General features: G+C 31.1%; 1 protein-coding gene across 2 annotated transcripts; it reads right to left on the reverse strand.

Moving 5' to 3' along the window:
- Positions 1-1,227: 1,227 nt before the first annotated feature.
- Positions 1,228-9,449, reverse strand: LOC110633294 (probable leucine-rich repeat receptor-like serine/threonine-protein kinase At3g14840). Of its 2 annotated transcripts, XM_021781828.2 has the most exons (24): positions 9,127-9,431; positions 8,848-9,025; positions 8,387-8,458; positions 8,215-8,283; positions 8,062-8,133; positions 7,889-7,960; positions 7,722-7,793; positions 7,536-7,607; positions 7,360-7,431; positions 7,168-7,239; positions 7,007-7,078; positions 6,774-6,845; positions 6,144-6,209; positions 5,197-5,262; positions 5,068-5,103; positions 4,925-4,968; positions 4,350-4,726; positions 4,087-4,282; positions 3,720-3,866; positions 2,886-3,004; positions 2,542-2,752; positions 2,197-2,434; positions 1,892-2,042; positions 1,228-1,733 (listed from the first exon to the last, which is right to left on the reverse strand). In XM_021781828.2, the coding sequence occupies exons 1-24, from the start codon at positions 9,263-9,265 to the stop codon at positions 1,389-1,391; spliced, it is 3,030 nt and encodes a 1,009-aa protein (XP_021637520.2). In that variant the 5' UTR covers positions 9,266-9,431; the 3' UTR covers positions 1,228-1,388. The 2 variants fall into 2 exon arrangements, with proteins under 2 accessions (XP_021637520.2, XP_021637521.2); XM_021781829.2 differs by lacking the exons at positions 1,228-1,733; positions 1,892-2,042 and having other exon boundaries at positions 2,193-2,434; positions 7,168-7,236; positions 9,127-9,449.
- Positions 9,450-12,317: the final 2,868 nt, after the last annotated feature.

A 12,317-nucleotide genomic window follows, 5' to 3' on the forward strand; every position in this document is an offset into this window, starting at 1 on the left:
CGTTTGGGGTCTTCAAAATTGTACAAGCATTTAGCTTCTATTGAGCACATTCCATGCAGATGCTTTCTTGAAGTATGATGATAATTCCAAGTCATTTGTCAGATTTTCTTCCTTGGAAACTTAAAGAGAGGTATTGATACGTGTCTAATGTTGATTGGTGTAATTATTAAGCTGGTTTATGAAGCCGTTAAACAGTTAAGAGATAGAACACAGCTGATTTCTCTTATTTGAGTATTCTTTTTCTATTACCTTTTCTCTATTGGATTTGCATTGAAAAAAAAATGATATAGAGTAGCCACCAGTGAAAAATTCACCAATGATGTTTAAAAATGAGATCTAAAATAAGAAAGGGAAAGAGAAAAAAGGAAAGAAAAAAAAAAGATGAGAAAGAATGATAAATTTAAATATCACCAACAATCGAGAAGTTTATATATTATATATATTGCAAAAATTCTTTAGGAAGATGAGTTGTGAATAGTTAAATTAAAAAAATAATAACTTTTAATCTTTTATATTAATAGGCAACATTTATTAAAGTGCATTATTGTGATTACTTGTCACCCTTTCTTAATTTATTATTTTTTATGCACAGATTTTATGATTTTAATATGATAAATTGAAAAAAAAAATTTTGAGAATTGATCTAAAATTCAAGATTTTTTTAAAGCAATTAAGACTTAACTTTTACTACCTATTTACTTTTCAATTCGATTTGTAATAACTGAAAAATCTAACAAGTTTAATTTATTGATGTTCAATTGATGTTCCTATTCCTCCAAGAAGCTTAATTTAGTTTTACTGTGCAATCATACGATAGTGGCTTTTATGGTACAAAAGCCCGACCCCTCACATGCAGATATGAAAGTAGAAAAAATAAAATGGACTTAATTCCACCAAAAAATAATTTCAGAGGTTTACCTAAATCATATATATATATATATATATATATATATATATCTCAAATACCTCATCTCAAACCAATGTGGGATAACAATTACCGTGAGCATGTCTATCTAGTTTAGCTTGATTCAGTGACTGAAAATATATAAGAGCCTCAAGTTTGAATCCCTATTCCCTTAATATGCATACAAAAAAAAAAAAAAAAAAAAAAAACACCGCATGTCCTAGTGAAGTACCGTAATCCTCACCTTTCATCTCCATCCCCAAAACACAAATACGTACTTTCTGACTGTTGAGGGTGTTGGTTTAAATTGAAGACGGGTATCATGTGAGCAAGCTTGGAAGTTTTCTACTTGCATAGATTATAGTATCTATGGTGAAAAAAGCCAGAATTTCACACACCATGGAAGTTGACAGCAGCATAAAGTTATATACTAACTGCCATAACAATAACAATTAAGTTTTAATCTCAAATTAGTTGAAGTCGGCTATACGGATGAAGATGATGAGGCAGTCCATGGTGTACCAGATGAATGAATGAGAGGCCGAGTTTTGCTTGAACTATGAAGCGAAATTTGATCTAAGTTGTTCATTGAGGCCCCAGATCCCAGTTGTTCAGCATACATACCTTGACTCACCACTAATTCAGGAACAGAAGCTCGGCCTTCAAGCATCCTTACTACTTCAGACATTGTAGGTCTAAGTGCAGGTGAAGAAAAAGTGCATAATAATGCAACTTTTATCATTCTAACAGCTTCTTCCTTGTTGAACTGGGATCCTAATCTTGGATCAACCAGCTCCATTAGGTCTTCCTTTTGCTGTAAAACAAGAGCCTGAAATAACCACAGAAGAAATTGGCACACCTGAGCTTGATATCACAATGATATTCATATTCTGTAGAATCAAACAGATATTTATTTTGCAGCAATAAGTATGGCTTTTGTTGCATGCTTGATGCATCAAACTCAAAAGAACATGCCAGATATCTTACCCAATCCATGAGGCAGACAAAATTTTCATCTGAACGATATTTCATATTGCTTTTCCCAACAACAATTTCCAATGCAACAATCCCAAAAATGTATACATCTGCCTTATAGGTTAAGTAACCCCATAATGCATATTCCGGTGCCATGTAACCTCTGCACAATAAAATGCAATTGTATAACATTTGCCTCACTAAAATAAGCAATAAAAACAATTTGAATTGAAGAAACAAAAATATGCTACTAGAAAAGTATGCAACAAAGGTTAGTGAAAGGATGAAAAAATTAGAAGAAACAAAGGGTGGCTCACATAGTTCCAAAGAACTCAGTGTCGATGTGGGTATTCTCTTCTTCATCAAGCTTGGCCAAACCAAAATCAGAAATCTTAGGGTTTAGGTCCCTATCAAGAAGTATATTAGCAGCTTTGATGTCTCTATGAACAATTTTCAAAGCAGATTCTTCATGCAGAAAAGCCAGACCTTTTGCTATGCCAACACAAATCCTTTGCCTTGTCTGCCAGTCCATTTTCAACTGGCTTTCCTCTTTGCCTATAACCAACATACATAAGTTATTAATATAACCTAGTGGCCTAATTTTTACCACGTTATTTCAAGGTGCACAAACTACATATTGAAGATCTGAAAAGTAAGCTTACCAAACAAAGTATGTGCAAGGCTATTGTTTTCCATGTATTCATATACCAACAATAATTGATTCCCTTCAACACAACATCCATACAATCTAACAAGATTTGGGTGTTGTAAAGCAGAAATCATGCCTATTTCATTCAAAAATTCTCGATGTCCCTGTTTTGATTTGGAAGAAAGCTGCTTAACAGCAACTATAGTACCATCCGATAATGTTCCCTGCAATAAGGAATAAGAATATTATGTCAACATTGTTGTTTCAGTTTGTCTTTCACTTGTTAAGGACAAAAAATAAAATAAAGTAAAATGCAGAGATAAATAATTTTTAAACAAGGATAGACTTGTGCTATACCTTGTAGACTGATCCAAAACCGCCTCGTCCAATCTTGTTAGCAGGATCAAAGTTGTTAGTAGCAGCTTTAATTTGTCTGAAGGTGAAGATACCAGTTTGCAGATCTAAACCTAAAAGTTCTGTACAAAAAACAAGGCTAAGAATTTGAACAGTAGTTTCTTTAAGAATTAAAGAAATGGAAGGAAAGAAAGAGAGGAAAATCTGCTTTAGAACTTGTAAGTTTTTAATAGTTACAAAAACATTCGACTTACTGCAAGATTCTCTACTAATTTCTTACCAGATCTCTTCCTAAAAATAATATCATGTGAAACAGAAGAGCAAACAAAAAGGATAGAATTTTGCATTTGGATATGCCCACTTTAATTTCTTAATACTTCAATACAAGTACCATTTTGCAACTTCAAAATGGCTAGAATGTGCAAATTCTCAAAACATAAATGGTTTTGAGGATCTTCCTTGGATATTTGCTCAATCTATGAAAATTCTGTCATATTTTTTTTAGAAGTTCTAAAGCAAAGTCTATTACTGGCAATGATCTGATATTCACTTGATGACTGATTCAGCTGAAATGGTCATCATTGTGATCAGGCAGTGCAAAATAAAGTATAGAAAGGCTTCCATTTTAACAAAGCTACAATTGGTTTTGTGGCTGTACTTCCAGTTTGCCAATACCCTGATTCTTCATCACAAGAAAAAGTATGCATATCTTAACATATAATTTTAGGTGAGCAACAATAGTGTCTATTTCAAGATTATATGACAATAGAATGTTGTGAATTATTGCAATGCTATAGTGATTGAACATAAAATTCATAGTTTAGTTATATTCAGTACCTTGTTCTTTTACTGCCCTGCCTCCCAAATAACCCGTCCACCAAAGAGTGCCTATAACAATAAGAATGAGGAACGAAGGCAACACTACAGCTCCAGCCACAATGAGTTTCTTCCTTTTTCCTCCACCAGGAATAGGAGGCTTGAATTCTATGCAAAAATTGAAAAAAAAAAAAAAAAGACGGTGATCATCAAATTGCAATATATATACACAAGTCAACACAACCATGTGTAAGTAAGCTACACAATGACAAAAAAAAAAAAAAAGCTGCACTGCTTATAAAATATCATTATGCATCTTCAGTCTCATTCTGGCCCATGTCCCATACAAGATAACACAAAATTCCTAAATATAAGAGATACAACTTGCCAGATTCCACATCAATTGCAGATATGAGAGGGCCATATGTTCCTCTAATTGGGACAGCTGTTGTCCCTTTGCCAGCCCAACGAAGGTAGATCCCTAAAGTTCCATCCTCAATGAGTACTTTAAAATTCTGAATGGTCACCTTATCTACCCCTCCTGCTTCCTTTCGGATATCAAAATCCTTCAACACAAGTTTTTCCTACAATATACAAATTTAATCAAATCATCTTACATTCTAGATAAGGTACATAAATGAAATTGACTACCTGGATATAAACATTAAATATCCGTCTCCCAAGACTGTAATAGGAGCTATTATCCCTGAGTACTATCTCTGCAAAGTGAAGCTTCACATTGTAATTCCCATTCGCTAAACAGCGCACATAGTACGTAAGGGAGAGAGGTGAGAGACGTGCTCTTGTGTACAATTCAGAATTCTCCATCCTAAGGATGGATAAGTTTTGTGCTATGTAGTCACTTGCAGATCTATTTTTGCTCCAAAAATGTCCAGTATTACTAATTTCCCAACTCTCCCTAGTGGGAACATATTTTGCTGCAGCTCCTGACTCTTCATCTGCTACGTAGCTGATGTCTCCAATGTTGGTTGCACCTCCACCACAATTTATATGCAATGAATATCTATCTATACATGTTCAAAAAAAAAAAAAAACTGTCTATAAAGAGATTGCAACAAATTAATAGTAATTAGATGTGAATAAACATAAAAAGTCAATATTTTTCTCCTTTAGTTCCATTCTTCTTAGTGAAAACCAAAGAGGAAGGCCTCAAAAATAACAGGAGCATGTACAATGTATTTTGATAAAAAAAAAATTATTATTACCTTCTGAACAAGCAAAGTTTTTCAGGCACTCGACAACAGCTTTTCTGGAAATAGTATCAGAGAATTACTGCTTATATTAAAAGGCAAAAAGATAAAAGTGAACTAATTTTACCTTCAAAAGTTCAGTAAAAAAAAAATCTTACGAGTTATTCCCTCCCGAAGTGCTTTTAAACAAATTCCTAATGGATCAACAAAAAGATAAAGGTTCAGAAGTATGAAGTAAACTGAAATTTTTTCAAATAAAGAAAAGACCAGGAAAAAGATGTTCTTACAACGTATCTCGACAAGTAGTTGGCAATGAGCTTTCTGTAAAATTATTGCGAGAAAGGTCTATTTCACTGCACATAAATATTCTTTTAATATTTCACTGCACATAAACATTCTTTTCAATACTTTTACAATATAGAGTTGTTAGAAAATTACAATTGGCAACTATTTCAGATGTTCAGATACTTACCTACAAAAATATTTACCAGAAAAAGAAGAAGAAATATTTAACTTCTTTCAGCTACATTTAATTTTCAGTAACCCATCAATATGATAAATTTTTTTAAATCAGTTTAAGTCCATTGTGATTAGTCAGGGCTAATAATAGATCTGGTCCAAGCCTAACCTCAACTTTGCGTGGCAGTTAAGTAAACCAAAGCCCTTTTTTTGTCTATAGGAGGGCCACTTGAGCAGGCCACATAATGGGGGTAGCCTTCAACTCCCTAAACCCCACCTTGCTAGATCAACAAGAAAATACCCACCCCCCAAATGCATAAGGAAATTGCTGGCTCTGGCTTAGGGATTTGATCCCAAGACTTCATTGCTCTCAAGCACAGGGCTTGAGGCACTTGAACCACTGGGCCAATTGTTAGGTTCAATGCTTGATATTACTATTAAAGAAAAAGAAAGCAATGAAAGTGAACAATTTAACACATATCTACATTTCCAAAATAAAGCAAGAAGCAAATTGAAGTTGTGAGTAAAATGAAATCGTTTCCCCTATTCCATATGGCAGAGTAGAATCTGCAACTGACCCTAAAGAGGTGAATCTTTACCAAATTAGGAAGTTACAGACACAAAACAGATTTATGCTTGTCAGTTTATGCAAGTATACATGCATAACAAAAAAAAATACATATTAAGAATCAGAAATATGTTTCCCTAGGACAAAATAATAAAATACATAATCAAATAACTTCATATAGAAACAGATTTAAGTAAACACACATACGCACGAGTATTTCCATTCTTGAGCCAGTCTGGGATGGGTCCAGAGAGCAAGTTACTTGTCAAATACCTATTTATCAGGCAGCATCATGTCATTTTATTAGACACATCATTTTAAATTTGGTGGAGAGCAAGGTTAAGACAAGCACAGCCACTTCAAAAATGCTTTTGAAAGTGTTAACATCATATAGTGTTCTCTTATACCAGGAAAAAGAATATTGCCACTCATCTTCAAGGCTCAAGCATCATTACTATTTCAAAAGGTTGTAAAGTGTAGTTGGAATTTTTTTTTTTTTTTATGTTTATTCAGTGAGGATAAAGTACAGATTTTCATTAAATACATTGAGCATTTTTCAAGATGATGGATATGAAAGGAATAGGGGTCAAATTCCAAAGGGCAATCATATACATCAAGAGATTATCTAAATTTAAGTTATTGTGTTTGCTAGGTACATTGTTAGCTTCACCAAAATATCGAGCTATACGAGTGTGATGGCTATCTAATAGTATTAAATTTGGATATGAAACTAGAATGTTGCATGGTTTTCATAGAGTTCATTGCAACTATTTATTAAGAAGGATATATATGAACTGCAAGATATGCCACCTAGCCCTCATGAGCCTAGATACTTACATGTTCTCCAATTCTAGTAGACCTTCTAGATCTCTTGAAAGATTTCCTCCCAATCTGTTGAAACTGAGATCTCTGCATAGAAAAAAAAATTGCAGATTTCACAATAACAGAAATTGCAGGGAAAATTGTTAGTTAATTGTAAAGGGTGTATAACTCCAGCTATCTCAACACTCCAATTTTCTAGTATGACCAGAGGAAATAAAAAAGTTGAAGGCAAGTGAACAAAAGATTACAATTTTTCCAGTGATGGCCTTGCTGCTATATATAGTGGGATAGAACCAGATATATTGCAATTCCTCAGCATCCTGCAATATAATTATCTTCACATAAACTCATCTAGTGCAGCAGAAATATTCTGATTTTAAAGCATCCATCAATGTTAATAATGACTTACAATGACTCAATCCCTGTCATGTTCTCTAAGTGTGGAAACTCTGAACCTTCTCCATGTAAGTCGCTAATCCTTCTACATTATACAGAATAAGACATAAGTAGCAGATTTGCGATTTTCAACTTTTCAAAAGCACGCAAAGATGTTGGGTTAAGTAAGATTGTAAGAGTAATTGACTTGAAACGCACAACTTACAGTTCAGTTAAATTGTTCAAAGTAGAAATGCTAGAAGGAATAGGCCCTTCAAAACCACTAGCTTGAATCTCTCTGTTAGTATACCATTCAAAGGATTTAGATTTCCCATGGAGGGAAAAGAAAAAAAAGGAAGGGCATGCATGGATTAAGAATTTGAGATAGAAAAAAGTACGTACAATTTCTGAAGATTTTTCCAGCTTTGAATAAAACTGGGTATTTTTCCAATGAAGTTGTTGCTGCTTATCCTACTGCAAGTGAATGCAAAAACTAGATTAAACAATACTAAGCCTTAAGAGATTAATGTGATAAAGAAAATCTAAACCTATAACAAGGTGACATTGTTAAATGTTACAAGAATTTACAGCTCTGTTAGTTTGGTCAAATTACTAAGAGCCAGGGGTAAATTTCCAGTCAGATTGTTTGCACCAAGATAGCTGCAAGCAAAGGGAGAAAATCAATGTCAGTATACTCTATTATTTTTATTGAAATCAGAGAATATTTTCTGACAGAAAAGGTTAGAGATACTGACAGAATCTCCAAGTTAACCAAGTTTCCAAGCTGAGGGGGAACAGTTCCTGAAAACATATTGTTCTCAATGCCCCTGAACAAATTCTCCCTCAATATTATAACAGGATGAGAAAATAGAACAAATATTTTTACAGTAAAAAAATGATATAAAAGAGAAACATAGGGCTACCATACAAGGCTCTAAGCGTGGTAATATTTCCTAGATAGCTTGGGATTTTTCCCATTAAGCGGTTAATGGAAACAGACCTGCAGAATACACATGCTATTAATTCAGTATGAATGAGCATTCAAGAGCAACCCTAACATTGACTTACAGACATTGCTTACAGAAATTCCAACTTTGTAGAAGCCCATTCACTTGGTATGTTACCACTGAGGTAATTCCGAGTAAGATCACTGTAAATCAGATGAATATTCATAGATGAATTTAAGGTTGCAGTACAGTTTGCAGGTGTTAACATGTTCTAAACAAAGTTACCGAAATTAGAAAACTTCTTACAGTTTCTTGAGGAAAGGCAGTTTCATAATGGCACGGGGCAGCACACCAGCAAGATCTTGCGCTTTGAGTAATCTATTGTCCAAGAATGGACAAGTCTTAGAATTCCAAAATTAATTGCTAGAAAATCCAAAATTTAGTATTTTCTTTCAACTGAAAAAAAAAAAATGGAAATTCTGATCATAAATGCAAATTGATAACCCCCTCCCCCAGACCCCAACCTAAAAAAGATGATATCTAACAACAGGAGCATTATACCCTTACACTATATCAATCACTGGCTGCACTGGCTCATAAAAACACCAGATTCTTTCAAATTATTAAGGCAATGTTAACTTGTGCTAAGCGAGCTTTCAAATCATGAAATAGAAATAGAGGATGTTGGTCAATTAACAATTATAATCCACAAGTACTTTGACCTTGAATTAAGAAAATGGGTCGTCGGAACAAAGAAGGAAGCTTACATGCTTTCAACATGACATTCACCCCCAATATAAGAACAATTGCAAGTTACAATATTGGCATAGTAAGGCCTATCCTTGGATAGTGGTGTCTTCCAACTTGTGTCATTACTGCAAGGATCTACTTTAAAGTTCCAATCTTTTTTGCCCAATTGGGTTGCCACTTGCTGCAGAGCTTGCACTGCAACACACATCAAGCTCGTCACTTTCTTTACAATTATGATTAAAATCATTTTTTTCCTTGGGGGGCGGAGAAGAAGAAGAAGAAAGTGAGAGAGATACCTTCCTCAGGAGGAAGATGCCCTGCCTGTGCTTTAACTTTGATTGATCCAATGGCCATGAGAATCAGCAGTGAAATCATAGTTGAGCCAAATATGATCTCTAAAACTTGATGAACTCTTGCCATCTTCACAGCCACCATCGTTCTTGCGGTCTCTACTCTGTACTGTGTACCACCTGCAATGCTCTACAATCTATTTAATGGACTTATGGCTTGTTCTTTTCTACGGTGGGGCCACTTACACCAATTATTTATTTATTACAAAGTTGCATGGAATATTTAAGGATTCATCACGTGCTGCTTTTATTCACCTTCCATAATTGCCTAAAAGCCCGTGTGAATCCATTACATTTACATTATCCTGAGAGTACAAACAATTGGCAGAACAATGCTCACACCATCAAGCTCATAGATATAGATCCATGGCCCATACCTTTGTTAAGTCTGAATTTGGCAAGAAACGCTTAATGGGACCGAGTTGTGTGGGACTGTCCTTTTTCTTGGCTTCAGTAGATTACAGAACCAGTTGAGCTCACCTGACCCCAAGCCATTATCGGCCAGCCTGGAGACCATGCTGATGGCCCTTATCTTTATCTTTATTGTCGGTATTATGAAAGAATTTAGAACTTTCACTGATAACCATATTTCCAAAGTTGAGTTTAATTTAATGCAAATTCTTAAAATATTCTCTAACTACTTTCAAGCAGCCCCCCCTTTTATTGCTTCTTTATTTCAAGTTGATTATAATAGTAGTATTGTTGACAAGTAATCAATATAGATTTTAATAATTTTTCCTAAATTTAAATAATTACAATATTATATTTTCTCAATTTAAAAATATAATATAAAATTTTAAAATATTTAAATTTTATAATAAATTAAAATTTTTTTCTAAAATAATTTTTTATAAATAAAAAAAATAATTTTATACTTAAAAAAAATATTAACTAAGTGTCAGAGACTAAAGCTATTATGCCTATTTTTAATTAAAAAATTAATAATTAAAAATATATTTACACAAAATTTAAAAATTAAAAAAATTTATGTTATATTTTTAAATTAAATAATTATAATATTATAATTATATAAATTTAAAGATAATTATTAAAATTTATTTTAAGTAATTATATTATACAGAAAAAAATATATATACATAGCTTAAAAATTACTATATTACTCACTTGAATTAATGTGGTGAAGTAAAAGAATAGGCTGAGATAATACCTTGTAAGATGGGTTTATTTGGATTTAGCCAGAGTTTAGAATTAATTAATTTATTTATTAACCTTCTAAAATTAATTACTTACAGTTGAGGATATTACATGTGTTGTAATAATTTGTAGCTTTAAAATTAAGAAGACCAAGACACATGGCGGCGGCAATGAGTCATCCGCATCTGGATTTGACAGCTGGTAGTTTTAGAAAAAAAATAAAAAATAAAAATAAAAATAAAAAACCCAAAACCAAGCTCTACCCCCAGGCCAACGTTAGATAGGGCACTTTTGGGGTGAATTACAATTAAATCCTTAGTTACAGTAAAATATATGTATCAATCATTTTTTAATTTATTTTTTAATAATAATTTAATTCTTAAATTTAAATTTTGTTAACTATTTTTAAATTCAAAATATTATTTTTTAATAAAATAGTCTCAATATTTAAATTTTAAATTATTTTATATTTAAATAATTATAAATATAAAAAATATATAAAATGAATAATAATTTAAATATAAAATTTAATTAAAACTGTTTTATTAATAAAATAAATTTCAAATTAAAAAATTAAAGGAATTAATTGTAAAGTACGCTTTTGTTTTGCACAATTTATACCTAATAAAACTTGGAATTTAAAGAAAAAAAATTCAGAAATTTTGACCTTTCAAAAAGGTCCGCTGCTGGTGCTAATCATGCCAGGATTAGTCTCAAAGTGCTAGCAAGCAGCAACGAAATATCCCAATACTGACTACTGTCTCCACGCGCCAAAGAATATGAATCGTCCAAGACTCCCTCATAATTTGATACTCATAAATAATTACATCTAAAATCATAAAATTAAAATTTTAAATTTAATAAAGTAGATTAATTTAATTTAAGATAGAATTTGATACAAGTAAATTTTATAAAATTTTATAAAATTTATTTATAAATGTAAAATTTTAATTTTTGATTTAAATAAAAATTTATTTAAAATTATTAATAATTAATTTTATTAAATTTATTATAACTAAATCAAATTTAATCAAAATTAAAGAATTTATAATATAAAAAATATATATTTTTTAAATAATAAAATTATTATTTTATTATATATTAATTTAATTTATTTTATTTATTCAAAATATAAAATTTATTTTAATTAAAATAAGTTCTATATTTAATATAAAATATATCAAATAAAAAAATTTATTTATAAATAAATGAATTTCACTATAAAATTGAACTAAACATTGTCTAAAATTTAAGAAATCAAAATTTTTATGATAAATTATATTATTATTTTTTTAGATTAATTAATATTTATTTTTTTTAAGAGTAATAAGTTTTATGTTTTTTAAAAATATTTTTTGAAGAAAATTTTTTAAAAAAGGGTTTTATTTTTACAATCATTGAATTTTTAATTTTTTTTAGACAAAAATAAATTGGCATTAATTTTTTTTTATTTTATTTAATTAAATTCTTTTTATGATTGTTTTAGTTTTTTCGAAAGGGAAGTATGTAGAGGGAGGAAGCAAAGATAAAATAACGATGTATTGTAGCCTTTATAAATTTTAAGAGATGAATTATAAAATATCAAAAAAAAAATTTCATCTTTCTGGAGAGCTTGTTCTATACAAATGCAAAATTTGAACTAAATTAAATTGCTTTATCATGTTATTAGTATAATTAATCTAATTTTATGGGTTTTTTTTATTTAATTACTTTTAATTGTCAAATTGATAATGCAAAGGCAAATTGACCTTTATTAGTCCGATAAGTCATATGAGAATGGCAAAACTAAGATCTTAAAAACATTGAGGTTTGAAATTTTAATTTATCATTGTTGATGTTATATATTTATTTATTAGATTTTGAAACTATTAGATGCAGGTATCATTTAACCAATATCTGATAGTAAATGGGTTAGTCCAGCACATGTAGCACCTAAGAAGGGTAAGACAACTATGGTAAAAAATGACAATAATGAATTGATC

The sequence above is a fragment of the Hevea brasiliensis genome, chromosome 11 (assembly GCF_030052815.1).
Source record: "Hevea brasiliensis isolate MT/VB/25A 57/8 chromosome 11, ASM3005281v1, whole genome shotgun sequence".
Taxonomy (NCBI): domain Eukaryota; kingdom Viridiplantae; phylum Streptophyta; class Magnoliopsida; order Malpighiales; family Euphorbiaceae; genus Hevea; species Hevea brasiliensis.

What these genes read in the sequence shown, in the direction of transcription:
- LOC110633294 (XM_021781828.2), bottom strand. Translation starts at nt 9,265, where the DNA reads ATGGTGGCTGTGAAGATGGCAAGAGTTCATCAAGTTTTAGAGATCATA. An exon ending in TCTACAAAGTTGGAATTTCT is followed by an intron (nt 8,134 to 8,214) that starts GTAAGCAATGTC and finishes TGTATTCTGCAG; the next exon opens with GTCTGTTTCCATTAACCGCT. An exon ending in ACTTCGGGAGGGAATAACTC is followed by an intron (nt 4,969 to 5,067) that starts GTAAGATTTTTT and finishes TACTATTTCCAG; the next exon opens with AAAAGCTGTTGTCGAGTGCC.